The sequence below is a fragment of the Semicossyphus pulcher genome, unplaced genomic scaffold, assembly GCF_022749685.1.
Source record: "Semicossyphus pulcher isolate SPU_LCO1_2020_fin unplaced genomic scaffold, fSemPul1.0.p SCAF_24, whole genome shotgun sequence".
Taxonomy (NCBI): domain Eukaryota; kingdom Metazoa; phylum Chordata; class Actinopteri; order Labriformes; family Labridae; genus Semicossyphus; species Semicossyphus pulcher.
In genome coordinates, this window is record NW_027211698.1 from 9740400 (window position 1) to 9754805 (window position 14406).

Here is a 14406-nt window from a genome sequence, read left to right on the forward strand (position 1 = left end):
CGGAAATGAACAGAGAGGGAAGATCGTAGTAACAAATGAGGTCTTGTCGGGCTGTAATGTAGCAGGTTTCGCACATGAAGTTGTGGAAACCCCCCTAATCTGAGATGTTTCGCTGCTGTGAACCTGCAACATTTGCAAAACCAAGACCACCCACCGACCTTCACTCCCCTCCTGAGCTCTCACCGCCCCTACTTTAAGGGGAAGAGGTATAGGTAGGAAGGAGCTGAGGGTAGAAAGAGGAAGCAGCATATAGCTAAACAGCCACAACCTCGTCTTCAGCACTTCTGTTTTTCTCAGCCTAATGATGCTGTTCGCAGTGGACCGGCTCCCACTTGGATTTGCCGCGTCTGAAAGTTGACAAGAGGTTTTTTGAGCGTTCCCATCATGAGGCCTAACCGCTGCTGGTCCGTCCTGCCTGTGTTTACCTTGGCAGGGCTGCTTCTCACCTTAAAAGCTGACAGTAAGTTTTTCTTTTTGGCATTTTATGCTAGCTCAGTATTTGTGTAGTGTTTCCTTTCCGTCCTTTAAGGGTCTGTAATGTGTAATATCAGGGGTTTTACTGAAAAAGATCACCTTACAAATTAAGAGTTAGAGGCCTGATTTTTGTAAAGGTCGCAAACTTTGAGTGCTGTTAACATTCGACCCAGGATTTAGAACTTAAACGCAAATGGTCACACACTTTTAAAAAGGACATAATTTGTCCAAACCTCTTCAGGTTCAATTAATTTCTGTTTAATTTTTAAATACGGCATAGTGTCTGTTTCTGATGCTAAAAAAGCTTCTTTCACTTTGCATCTTCCATAGGGTGTTTTTTGTGTGTAGGAGCTTGATGGAAACAATTAGAGGTTTTATCCAAACAATAAAGAGACTACTAGAGAATAATTCTAAAGTCTTACTCACTAGCTGCATCAATCGTCTACCCACTCTATATTTCTTGTTTTTGAAGTGTAGATTAAGACAAGGCAGATAACAGTTTCCTGTTTGCAGGTCCTTCCTCATGAAAATAACACAATTTATCATTTCTCAAAAAGTGAAAAGGCCACGTGTGACTTTATTCAGCACTTCTGACCGCAGTGTCATTATTCTTATGATGTCCTATTTAGTTCTATTCTGTGGTTGTCATGAACTCTAAATGTGTCTTTGTGGTCTGAGGGCAGAGAGGGTATTATTAGCGCTGACTCATGGTGTTGGTTACAAGCAGACTTAATTTAAATAAAATTTTGTTCAATACTGGCACTATGAATGCATGGGATGATTAAAAGACAAATGGGTCCTGGGCGCTGTCACGATGAAGGCCCCCCACTCTTCCTACTTTTCTCATCCGAGAAAGGCTTCCGTCGTTTTAAGACATTTTGTGTTTTGCATCTTTTTATCGTCATTTTGTGTCATTTGTAGTCTTTTTTACTCCTTGTGGTTGTTTCCTGTCTCTTTGTTGTACTTTTTATTCTCTTTGTAGTTTGTGTCACTATGCGGTTGTTTGTCTCTTTAAAGTCGTTTTGTGTCTCTCTGTCGTAGATTTGCTTCTTTTTAGTCGTTTACATATCTTCGTAGTATTTTTGTCTCCCCGTAGTTGTTTTGTATCCCTACGTTGTTGTTTTGTGTCCCTTTATAGTAGTCTGTGTCTCTTTGTAGTTCTTTGTGTCTCTCTAGAGTGATTTTGTCTCTTTTTGTATCATTTTTTGCCATTTGTATGTCTTTTTGGATTTTGTATCCCGATTGATGTTGTTTTGTGTTTCTTTGAAGATTTTGTGTCTTTGTGGTTGTTGTAGTTTTTTGTCTCTATGTAGTTGTTTGTATCTTTATGGTTATGTGTCTCCATAGCAATTTGGGTCTCTCTGTAGTAGATTTGTGTTTTTTTGTAGTTGTGTCTTATCTCGTAACAGTTTTTCTCCCTATGTTGTTGTTTTGTGTCTTTTTATAGTAGTCTGTGTATCTTCGTAGTCTTTTGTGTGTCTCTGTAGTCGTTTTGTGTTTCTATGGAGTTGTTTTGGGTCCTTATTCTGTTGTTTTGTGTCTATTCAGAGTCTTTTTGTCTCTTTACAGCCATTTGTATGTGTTTTTGATATTCTGTATCCCCATTGATGTTGTTTTGTGTCTTTTTAGTTCTTTTATGTTCCCTTCATAGATTTCTGCGTTTCTTTCTGGTTATTTTGCGTAGTTGTTTTGCGTCTTTGAAGTCGTTTTGTTTCCCTTTGTTGGTGTTTTGTCTCTTTGTAGTTGTTTGTGTCTCCTTGTAGTTTGATTTTATATCCCTGTGATGTTGTTTTGTGTTTCTTTGTAGTTTGAATATATTCCTCATCTTTTTGTGTCTTTGTAGTTGTTTTTCTTCTCTTCATAGATTTTTGTGGGTCTTTCTGGTTATTTTGTGTCCATATGCAGTTGTTTTGCATCTATTTGTAGTTGTTTTGTTTCCGTATGCTGTTGTTTCATCTTTATAGATTTTTTCAGGTCTTTGAAGTTTTGTGGCTCTATGTAGTTGTTTGTGCTGTACTTGCAGATAGTTTTGCACACTTACCCATCAGCTCTGAAATTGAAAAAAAATCAATTTAATATCTGCCCTTGAAGCTTTACATGTCCAAATTCATCAAATGCTCCAGAACAGCTACATGTGTTGAGACTGTTTTATAAACTGTTGTTTAGAGTTGCTGATTTTTTTGGGGGGTGGGCGGATTTCAAAGATTCCCCGAGAGACACTTCTTTAGGCTGGGTTCACGCTCAGTTACTTAACCGGCTGGAACTCATGCAAATAGTGTTTCCACTAATCACAACAAGAAACGTCACAGAAACTTTCATCAGTTTGTTCACATTTTCATTTTGTGCATCACGTTCACTTTTTTTTTTTGATGTGACGTTTTTGCATATAATGGTAGTTTTTTATTCCTATGTTACTTTTACAATAAGTATAATGCTGCTTATGTTACTTTAAATTTCAGGTGATTTCAGGGTATCTGCATGTTCCTAAAATTGTATCATGAAGTGTATAATTTTCAACAGCTAAAAATATTTTATTAAGTATGTAAGCAGTTTAAGAAAGGTCAAAGCTTCAGTCAACGGCATCAGACCTGTAGCAAACACTGTCCCTGTATCTAACTCGCTCGGAAGCTCATTGACTTGAACAAATTTAACACTGATAACTTCAGAATCCATCCATTATCATCAGTCATGACGCTTACTTGAGTCTCGGTCGTATTTAATTAGGAATGATATATGCTGCTGCAAAGTAGTGGAACATTTTGTTGCTGGTATCAGATTCAATTATTACATAATAGGGATAGACCGATTATCGGCCGGGCCAATTATCGGCGCTGATATTCGGCATTTTGATGCATATCGGCATCGGCCTTTTTTTTTTTTTTTTTCGACAGCCGATAAGAATTCATTTTTTTGCAAATTTTATTTAACTTTGTTTTATTTACTTAATAAAACTTCAGGAAGTTATTTATTTATTTATTTAGTTAACTTTATAAGAGATGCCGCTGACCCTGGGAACTCCCTGCGCTTTTTGTTTGTTTATTTAATAAACATATGCTTAAAGGCATTTAAACAAAGTTAAGTGTTGGAGTTTGTATTATTCAAAGTTTTGGCGCCAATATTTTCACTTTTACTGCAAATGAATATCGGCACCAAATATCAGTTATCGGCCTCCTTGACTACTAATAATCGGTATCGGTATCGGCCCTGAAAAAACCATATCGGTCTATCTCTATTACATAGCAATGTTTTGGTAAACAATCTTGTAAGGATTAACTAATCTATTCTCCATGTTTTTTGTCATTTTCTTGTTGCAGGTGAAGATTCTGAATGTTACGTTAGTATTAACGTTCGTCGCAACACAGTGTATAAAGCTTTCCTCGGAGGAAACCTGAAGATTCACTGCACAGTTACATTCTGTAACAATTCACCACCAACAGTGTCCTGGTTTAAACGTGAGCAAACTGATGTTCCTGTCAATGTCAGCAGCACTCGCTTTAAAACGGAGTGGAAAACTTTAAAGCCTTTAGAGGGAGCATCGTTTCTGATCTTTCAAGACATTGTCAGAAATGACTCAGGTGTGTATCAGTGTCGAAGTGGTCAAGATGTTGGACATGGCATCAACATCTCTATCTATGGTGAGTGTGACTTTTACACTAATAAAACATTTACACTGGACTGAATTGACTTGGTAACATTGGTAACATTGTGCAGCATGAATATAAATAAACAAATCTAGTGTTCATTGAGAGTGTATTTTCACCTCTTCCATCTTTCAATCAAGATTCAAGACTTTGTATTGTTTTATAGATTATCCAGAGAGTAACAATGAAACACAAAAGAATGACACAAGTAAGAAGTTTATATCATATTGTGTTCTAGTGTTGCCTTTGTTAATAAAGTTTTAATACATTTTTATTTTGGGGAACTTCCTCTTTTTCTGCAGACAGCACAACATCTCATACTGAACGTAAAGATGAGCTATGGTTGTACGTCTACGCTGCAGCAGGGATCTTAGCATTCGTCGTCATAGTGATAATTATATCCGTCGCATCAATGCGAGGGTGTAAAGGTGAGATTTTCTGATTTTGTATTCACGATTAAACGCCACCGATCACGACTCCGAAAACAGAAACTAATTTCAGCAAAATGTCATCCCGCAGGAAAATCAGAGAAAGGGACGATCGCAGATAATCAGGTAAGACAAGGATACATCCTAAAAACTAATCCCATTTTTTTCTGTCAAATATTGTGCAAAATGTTGTTTTTTATCTTTGCAGTATGCTGCGATCCCCATGGTGGAGCAACCCTTCCCAGGATCCAGCGTTCACCCGTCGCCAAGAGGAAGCCCCTCTGCGCCGCCGCCTCAGAGGTCGACCCGTAGAAAGACCCCGCCCCCACAACACATAGAGCCACCGTTACCAAGAGACCATGAGGCCGTTTACAGCAGGGTGAGAGAGGACAGAAAGAGGCAGAGGAATACGATGGAAGAAGACAGGAGTTCTCTCGTGTATGCCGCCCTCAACCATCAGGTCCCAGCGAGGCCCGTTGCTCGGCCACGGAGGCAGTTGGAGGAGAATTCAGAGTATGCTGCGATCCGTATTAAAGACCCCAACAGCTGTTAGACACTAGAGGACCACTGATGGACAAACAGAGACTCTCTCACAGCGAGAAGCATGGACAAAGAAAACTGCTCTCTTATTATAACACGAGGATACTACAGCACAATCCCAACCAATGTACCTGAGACTCCAAAGCCTTGCCCTACAATGTTAGCACTAAAATTAGCATCTCCACAATTTGGTCAATTGAACTGAATCCAAAAAGAAAAGGCTCTGTGCTGTCTTTGCTGACGTTTTGAAGCTGTGAAAAGATTACATTTAAAGGGGGGGGGGGGGGGTATTATGCTAATTTCAAGCTTCATATTTCACTCTGTGATACCTGAGTAGCTTAGCATAATTTACAGTTGAAAAAACTCAACATTTTTCTCACACTGGTGCTATGTGCAGGTCCTCATACAGCCTCTGCCTGAAACAACTCAGTCAGCTCTGTCCCTTTAAGAAACCCCGCCCCTACAAGCCTGCTTTCTTCTGATTGGCCAGCTCTGTGACATCACAAAGTGCAGCATGTAGAAAAAACTGTGTGAAACCTGGCGTTCACAACAGCCAGCAGACTGAGCTGAGAAGCCTGGGGATTACTCCAGCATACTTTGACCTACAGATTTTAAACTTCATCCAACATTGTAACATTATATATATCTCTTAAAATCCGAGTTTAAGGCAGCATCAAAACACCAGCTGATAGAGGTCAGAGGTCAGAGGTATTGCCTCCTATCTGCACTCAGATTTGGCCACCTTCCACGTCTTTGGTGCTATGTTGCTAGCCTCACACGAGTTTAGCCAAAGATGAGGGTGTAAGTTATCCCGCACAAACAGGTGCAGCAAAGGGAATACAGGCTTTGAACCTTCATAAATAATGGATCAGCAAGAAATGTCTTTGCCAATTATTTTTGATAATTTTGTAAAAGTTGACTAAATGAAAAATGTTTTGTGGACTAAGGGCCTGTGTCCACTAACTGCGTTTTTTTTTCACGCTGGCCACTTTCTATACACAACCAATGCAGTTCAGCGTTTTCAGTGCTCAGCATCCTCTGCACAAAAACCCTCTGGACGCTCTCAGATGAAAATTGTTTTTTTGCTCATCAATGTCACTTCTCTCTCACCGACCTATCAAAATCAAGAAGGGGTGGGACTTCAGATATTTACTTATTCAACAACAATGGCGGAGGTGAAGCCTTTTGTTTTTTTCGAGGGTACAATTATGTTGTTTAGAGCTGCTGCTAATGCCGGAACTCCTTTCCATTGTTTTTATGTTTTCTTTGTAAAATTTTCTTGAATAGAAGCAAATATTAAACATACAGAGCAATTTAAAAACAGACTTAACGGTCACTACCAAGAGAATCGAAACTGCTGTCAGGTACATTTCGCTACCTAGCAACAGTAAGTGCTGGTGACAAGCGTTTTGAAATTGAGGTTGTGGGCGCTGCCAGCGCAAAAAAAACGCCGCTAGTGGACGCAGGCCCTTATCCATACTGCTATGAACTTTCCCTCTTTATTCTAACAATTTCAGACCTAAATTGGAACTAATCAGCTTGGGGGCGTGTTTCCATCGTGTGCTACGGACAAAAGGAAGTCAGAGAGTTCTGAGAGATTGACTCATGTTTTGGTATATCGTTACATTTGTTGACAGTAAGAATATATAGGATTACACCAAATGGGTAAGGGACTTCAGGCTACATCGCAGCACCAGCTCTTACCAAACTCAATTTGTTTTTAAATGAATTTTGCAAACGTTCTACAAGTCGTACAGGTTTATGTCTGATTGATATGCTTTGTGTAATGTGCTGGCTGCAGGTTAACACTGTGGTTTTATGCTGTCTATAACTTGAAGCATCACATCCGATAACCAATGGTTCCATGAGCTTACAACATGAACCACTGACTCATTTTATGACAATAAGAATGACAATGCAGCTTGTGTAATTTTGTGATTCACAACCTTGTAGAATTATTGATCCTGTTTTTAACTTGCAAGAAAAGAATGTAATAATAACTTAATCATTTTGTGCAATCAAATATAATTGTGTTTGACAAGCTTTTTTGCTGTTTACTGTCTAATACCACTACAGCAATTGTGTTCACTTGAATACCCCCTGAAGTTTTAATTGCACTGAGGTTGAAAAAAATCTTTTGTATGCTGACCTCACACCATACTCAGTAGAGTGGTTTCACACACACCAAAGACTGAATTAGGTGTTACACAGGAAGTAAAGCAGACCAGATGCCATTAACTGACATACATAGAGCAGAGCTACAGCAGAACTGGAAAGCTGGTTCTTGATTGTTTTTTCACCATGAGACCAAACTACTGCTTCACCGTCCTTTATGTGTTCACCTCAGTGGCGCTTCTCCGCACTTTGGAAGCTGACAGTAAGTTTTTGGTTATTTTGTGTCTCTCCGTCTGAGCAGGTCTGCGTTACTGTCCTTGCTTCTCAGACATTAAGAAGTAAATATCGACAAATATGCTTCCGAAAAATTATGTTTTACAATCTTAAAGGTTATAAAGTGAAGGCGTAAAGGACACATATCTCCTACACAAACGAAAAGACAACTGTGTGGCGTTAAAACTCAACACGGAAATGAAGTGGATTCAATGTAAATGTGGTCGGTGGTCTGTTTCTTATGAAGGGAAAGGTAAAACAACCAAATGTTAGATTGTAAAACATGTTTTCGATGCCAATTTGTTCATATTTTGCGTGTCAGGAGGATCTTTATGGAGCATTTGTGTGTTGTCTGGTGGGAAAAAAGCAGCCATGCCTCTTTTACAACCATTTTAGGCAGAAAAAATTACTAATTTGTTTATTTTTCGTGGAAGTGGTGATTACTTTGTATTGGTAAAAATTCATCTGATACAGCAGTGTAATGGCTGAATTCTGAGCTATATAAGCTAATGTAGAGTCACCACGGAAGACAGTTTTAGAGCTCTTTTTGAGCACTTTCTAATAAAGCTCCCCAATAAAATTGGTGAAAACCAATCTCAACCATGGTTTCAACCCAAAATACATCATTTTCTAACTTAAACCAAAACATATTTTATTTTAAGAGAGTTTCTTTCAGTACAGAACCCATTGTTATAAAATAAAAAATTAAGTGCCTTTGTGAAAAGCACACGACACTTGACTTCCTGCCCCGAACTTTCCGTTTGATGAACACAGCTGCTGCAGCATGAGGCAATCCAAAGCAACTTTTTCTGTGATCTAAGTCTCCCCACTGCTTTCATGTTCTGTTAGCATCAGCTGGTATCACAGTCGCAGCTGAGGATAACTGCCCAGACATTTGTAATTTTTAATTGCAACGTTTTGTCATTTTGCTTTCGCAGGTGAAGATTCTGAATGTTCCGTTAGTATTAACGTTCGGCGCAACACAGTGTATAAAGCTGTCCTCGGAGGAAACCTGACGATTAACTGCCCAGTTACATTCTGTAACAATTCACCACCAACAGTGTCCTGGTTTAAACGTGAGCAAACTGATGTTCCTGTCAATGTCAGCAGCACTCGCTTTAAAACGGAGTGGAAAACTTTAAAGCCTTCAGAGGGAGCATCGTTTCTGATCTTCCAAGACATTGTCAGAAATGACTCAGATGTGTATCAGTGTCGAAGTGGTCTAGGTGTTGGACATGGCATCCGCATCTCTATCTATGGTGAGTGTGACTTTTACACTAATTAAACATTTACACTGGACTGAATAAACCCAAGACATCCGTGGTAACATTGTGCAGCTTGTGTTTATACCTGCAACTACTGGATAAGCCTTTTGTTTTTTCGAGGGTACAATTTCGTTGTCTAGAGCTGCTGCTAATGCCGGAACTCCTTTCCATTGTTTTTATGTTTTCTTTGTAAAATTTTCTTGAATAAAAGCAAATATTAAACATACAGAGCAATTTAAAAACAGACTTAACAGTCATTACCAAGAGAATCCAAACTGCTGCCAGATACATTTCGTTACCTAGCAACAGTAAGTGCTGGTGACAAGCGTTTTGAAATTGAGGTTGTGGGCGCTGCCAGCGCAAAAAAACGCTGCTAGTGGACACAGGCCCTTATCCATACTGCTATGAACTTTCCCTCTTTATTGAACAATTTCAGACCTAAATTGCCTGCCTGTTTTCACTTTTTATATATGAATGTATGATATGTCCAATTTTTAAAGTTATACATCTTCAGTTGGAACTAATCAGCTTGGAGGCCTGTGCCACCACAGATCCACTATGAGCGAAACGCTTAAATGAAGTTATTTATTAGCTGAACAAGCTTTTCGTCTTCTAAGGTCACTTCCGGTCGATTCCTGTGTCAAGACGTCAAATCAAATCTGTAAATAAATTTTTGACCCGACCCTCAGCCTTTTGCTGCTTGTCATCCCCACTCTCTCTTCCTATATTTCTGACTCTATCCACTGTCCTATCCAATAAAGGCTCAGAACATAATCTTTAAAAACTTGCTAATACTTCAGAAACCATTGATAACAGACAGGATTACCACCTCACTGTACAAAGACTCTTTGATATCAGCACTAACAAATCAACAACAAAGGCACTTTTCGGTCGAAAGGCACAAACACAGATCCAGTGCAAGGCATCATGGGGTGGCTAAGGGGAGGGCTAATAGTTTATATGACAGAAACATGGATAAATAACCCAATAAAAGAGTATTACAGATTTACTGTACAAAGTTTCAGAAAAAGACACTGTTCAACGCCGGATTGCGAAGCCCCTGAAAGAGAGATGATCGCACCTGACCTCTGTTCGAACATGTTTCTAGTTTACAGAGTTCCAATGATATAAATACAGTAACTTTACCCTCTGATTAGGGATAAACGATATTGGATTTTTTGCCGATATCCGATATGCCGATATTTTACACCTCATTTAGCCGATTACCGATACCGATACCGATATTTTTTCCCCGCACACCTAATTGCAGATTTCATCAACTCTCTTCTGTATTGGAATTAGCGTACAGTATAATGGTGATACTCTTATCACATTTGTTACAACGGTCGGGGTGACGGGTCTTGAGATGGTTAATCAGGTTTGTAGTGTAGAAAGACTTTGCCTCGGCTCCTCCTCGCATCACCGAAGCTGAGCAGTCATTGCAAATAGCAGTTTTGCTTTCTACTTCGGACACAAAAACTTCCACACCGCGGACATTTTGGCTTCTAACTCTCTCATGCTGCAGGTAGACACACGTGACGTCATCACGCTGCGCCGCGCAGGTCTTCTTCGCGCTGGGGACATTGCGCCGAGGTCGGGCATTTAATCAAGTATGCAGCAGCCCATTATATTATCGGTTAATTATATCGGCGGATATCGGCCGATACCGATAACATGCCGATAATATCGTGCATCCCTATCTCTGACGTTTTATGACATCGCTAAACTAAGAGGGTTAATATTTTCAATAAAAAGGAAGTGAGTTTGGTGGGGGAACGAGCATGACTGGTCAAATTCGAGGACATTGGGACATTGCAACTTCCTGGAGGGACTGACTAAAGAAACCCAGATAGCATAGTGCTACTGAAAAAGAGCTTAATACATTTGAAAGTATTCATTATTTCTGACATTAAATCTCCTCATTTTCACCCTGTTTGACTGTCGCTCCGATCGACACATGGACGACTATAGATCCGGGTAAGAAAACTTCATTCACAGTCTGACGGTGCCGGCACAGTACATTATTTAACCTAAGTACACGGATGATGAGTTAAATGTCCTCTTATGTTTTTTTGCAGAAAGCCCAGAATCTAACAACACTCTCTGGCCATTTGTGTACCGTGTCGTTGGAATCATGGCGTTTGTCATCTTAGTGATAACTATGTACATCACATCAAACTCTTTGTGTAAAGGTGAGATTTTATTTTTAACATATAGAAATGGTTCAACTGCACCGTTAATCTGCACAATGCAAACAAAAAATGCCCCATTAATAAACAACACAGTGTCCGGTCTCTCTTAACTTCATATAAAGGTGTCCATGCAGGAGGATCCAGGGACACACCCAATCCGGGCTGCCAGCCGTCCCATCATGCCTTGCCCATGGATCAAATCTATGCAAACGTGTAGTAGTCTGAGTCTTGAAGTTACATAACATATTAGGATTATGGTAAATATGACATTTCCTATAATTAAAGGGGCTATATGTAACTTTCTGAAAATCCTCATTCCTAGTGACAGTCGTTGAGTGAACTGCAGTCAACCTACTTGTACGCGCTTGTGCGGACACTCACTCGCATGAACGAGCATCCGTTTTGGCCGAAGACACACGAAACTGAGCATGCTCAGTCTCGGAACTCACCGGCTCTGTTTACTTTTCACTGACTGTGTTTATTGACCGGAATCATGTTGTCCAAAATCAACACTGTTTGTCATAATACCTAAGTTAGTATCATGTTAGCTGGCAAAGTTATTTGTCAAGCTAGATAACTTACATACACACAGTATTTTGGTAGTCATAACGTTAGTGAGCATGCTAAGGTTAGCCAACTAGCTCTAACGTACATACACTGCATGACTCCAGCATTGTACTTCGTAACCAAACTGCAAATTACGCCGGCGAACCAGCAAATCATCACAAGCATTAGCGAACATTAGCCAGGCGGGGCAGGGCAGCTGGAGAGAGTTTCTATGACAACAATAAGTTTTACTTACTACAGAGTAGGGATGCACGATATTATCGGCAAGTTATCGGTATCAGCTGATATTGGCTTAAAAATGACACGCCAACACGCCGATATCCGCCGATATCCGCTGATATTATTAACCGATAAAATAATGTGCTGCTGCATACTTGATTAAATGCCCGACCTCGGCGCAATGTCCCCGGCGCAAAGAAGACCTGCGTGGCGCAGCGTGATGACGTCACATGTGTCTACCTGCAGCATGAGAGAGTTAGAAGCCAAAATGTCCGTGGTGTGGAAGTTTTTCAAAGTGTCTGAAATAGAAAGCAAAACTGCTATTTGCAATGACTGCTCAGCTTCGGTGATGCGAGGAGGAGCCAAGGCAAAGTCTTTCAACACTACAAACTTGATTAACCATCTCAAGACCCGTCACCCCGACCGTTGTAACAAATGTGATAAGAGTATCACCATTATACTGTACGCTAATTCCAATACAGAAGAGAGTTGATGATCTCTGCAATGAGGTGTGCAGGAAAAAATATCGGTATCGGTATCGGCTAAATGAGTTGTAAAATATCGGCATATCGGATATCGGCAAAAAATCCAATATCGTGCATCCCTACTACAGAGCTAACGACAAGCTTACAACGCGTAGCAAGAAAGCCAGTTCTGGGTCTGTTTTGATCCCCAAAAGCAAACGAAGGTCTACATGATTCGCATGCCCTGCTCCCCCGGACGTCGATGATAAATGACGTCACATGATAAAACCTTTTGTTTTTTATTTTGTGTGTACTTTGTGTTGGTGCTGTTGTGGGCGCCGGTCGTTTGCTAACATGATCCGTCTCCATTTCTCAGCTTGTTGTCGTGGCGCAGAATGAGCTCTCGGCAGAGGTATTCGCGACCGCGCAGATACGTCACATCCTCTTTTTCCACGGAAAATTTAGGAGGAAGTTGGGGAAGATCTTAATTTTTCAGTTCCTCTACTATCCCTTCACATTGGCAATAACATGATATTTGATTGATGAATACATGTAAAACCTTACATATAGCCCCTTTAAGTGCAACTTGTTGATTTCATCACATTTTTACTGACCTGAGTTTGAGCTTAATGTTTTTATGCAATGTGTTTTGGGAGTTATTAATTGTGCTTTAATGGCTTTGAAATAAACAAATTACTTTTTAAACAGGCCAAATAATGGTGTGTTTATTATGGTGAATAATGTTGAATCTTGCTGTCAGACCTTTTATGCTTGTGAGTTCCTGTAAGTGAAGCCGTGATGATACAAGAAGTGAAATTTCAAACCTGAGAAACCGCCATAAAATAGAACTACTATGTGTTTGTGTGTGTGCAGATTTAAAGCATTTACACACATCTGCTTCCTGTATAGGTGACAAACCACTGAGAATTCCTCATGTGAATTTTATTGTCAGCAGCTCTATACTGGTGTGAGTTTTAGCACCTCTTTTCTTTAAGACCTCTTTTTTCATATTATAATAAGTTACATTTCTTGTTGGGTGTCTGTTGAGCCTCTGAGAGCAGACAAACTGACGGCTCACAAACAGGAAGCAGAATTAAACCACACGTCACATGAAGGTTTGTAAAGAAAAAGGCTCCACTTATCCTCCACCGGTGTGAGATGTGACGTTTCACATCAGTTATTACCACTGACATACAGCTTAATGTTAATGATTCACTGAAGATGTTCATTTTCTTTAAAGGTATAATAAGTAGGATTTTCCTAGAAAAATAAAACATAGACTTTTACAAATATAATATAATATAATATAATATAAATGATCACTTATATCACTTATACATGTGTGTTGGTGAGTGTGTGTGCAGACCCTTGTGAGACCCTTCCCTCTGCATCTATTCTGTTGTTTTGCTTTGCACGGGACGTTTTCAGGAGGGGCGCTGTCGTGGTTCTCTGAGCCAATCACAGCGTGTAGGTGAGTGTGGGAGTGGTTCAAATTAGCAACTGGGCCCCATTCAGACCGGCGAACACGGCGCAAGAGCGACGCAGAGTTGGCCTTCTTTCTGGGCAGGTAGGTGCCTCAAACCGGGTAGGACAAGCTAACTGGCTAGCGCAACGGTAACCGGCGGTTAGCATGCTAGCACAAATGTTTGTAGTGAATTTTTTTTGTTTGAATGTGTTGACAAAACACAAGGGCAAATCCTACTTATACCTTTAAACAGATAAATACAAATCATACCACATAAAAAGTAATTTATGGAAAGCTAGCTTTGTAATATTACAGGCTAATTAAGCTTAGCTATCATCATGTTAAGCCTTAAACAAGTTAGCTAACTACATGGTTAGCAAAGTAATTAAAAAGACTTGTCATCAGCTTCGCTATGTCATGCAGTACTAGTACAGGCTAAGTGCTAAAAACATCTATTAGTTTAGCATGTTAGCATGCTAACAATTGCACGTTTCAACTCAAGAACTGTGTCCCAATCCAGGGGCTGCATCCTTCGAAGGACAGGGTCTACGAAGGGTAAGTCATTAGTGCGCAATAAATCTTGGGATACGTCAGGCTGCAAAGGATGCACCCTAAGGATACTTAGTGGCCCGGGAAAAAGAAGGCCGCATCTGAAGGAGCCTTCAAAATGGGACAGCCTTCGACGCAGCCTTCAAATACGTCCTCCGAAGGATGCAGCCCCTGGATTGGGACACAGCTAAAGTGGCCGAGGTCTCTAGTTGTG

The 14406-nt window shown here is 40.1% G+C and overlaps 1 protein-coding gene across 1 annotated transcript; it reads left to right on the forward strand.

Annotated features, from left to right (window-relative positions):
• Positions 1-337: 337 nt before the first annotated feature.
• On the forward strand, positions 338-5358 carry LOC138603619 (B- and T-lymphocyte attenuator-like). Its single transcript, XM_069675490.1, has 6 exons — positions 338-460; positions 3789-4109; positions 4282-4323; positions 4418-4543; positions 4635-4669; positions 4752-5358. The coding sequence occupies exons 1-6, from the start codon at positions 385-387 to the stop codon at positions 5094-5096; spliced, it is 945 nt and encodes a 314-aa protein (XP_069531591.1). The 5' UTR covers positions 338-384; the 3' UTR covers positions 5097-5358.
• Positions 5359-14406: the final 9048 nt, after the last annotated feature.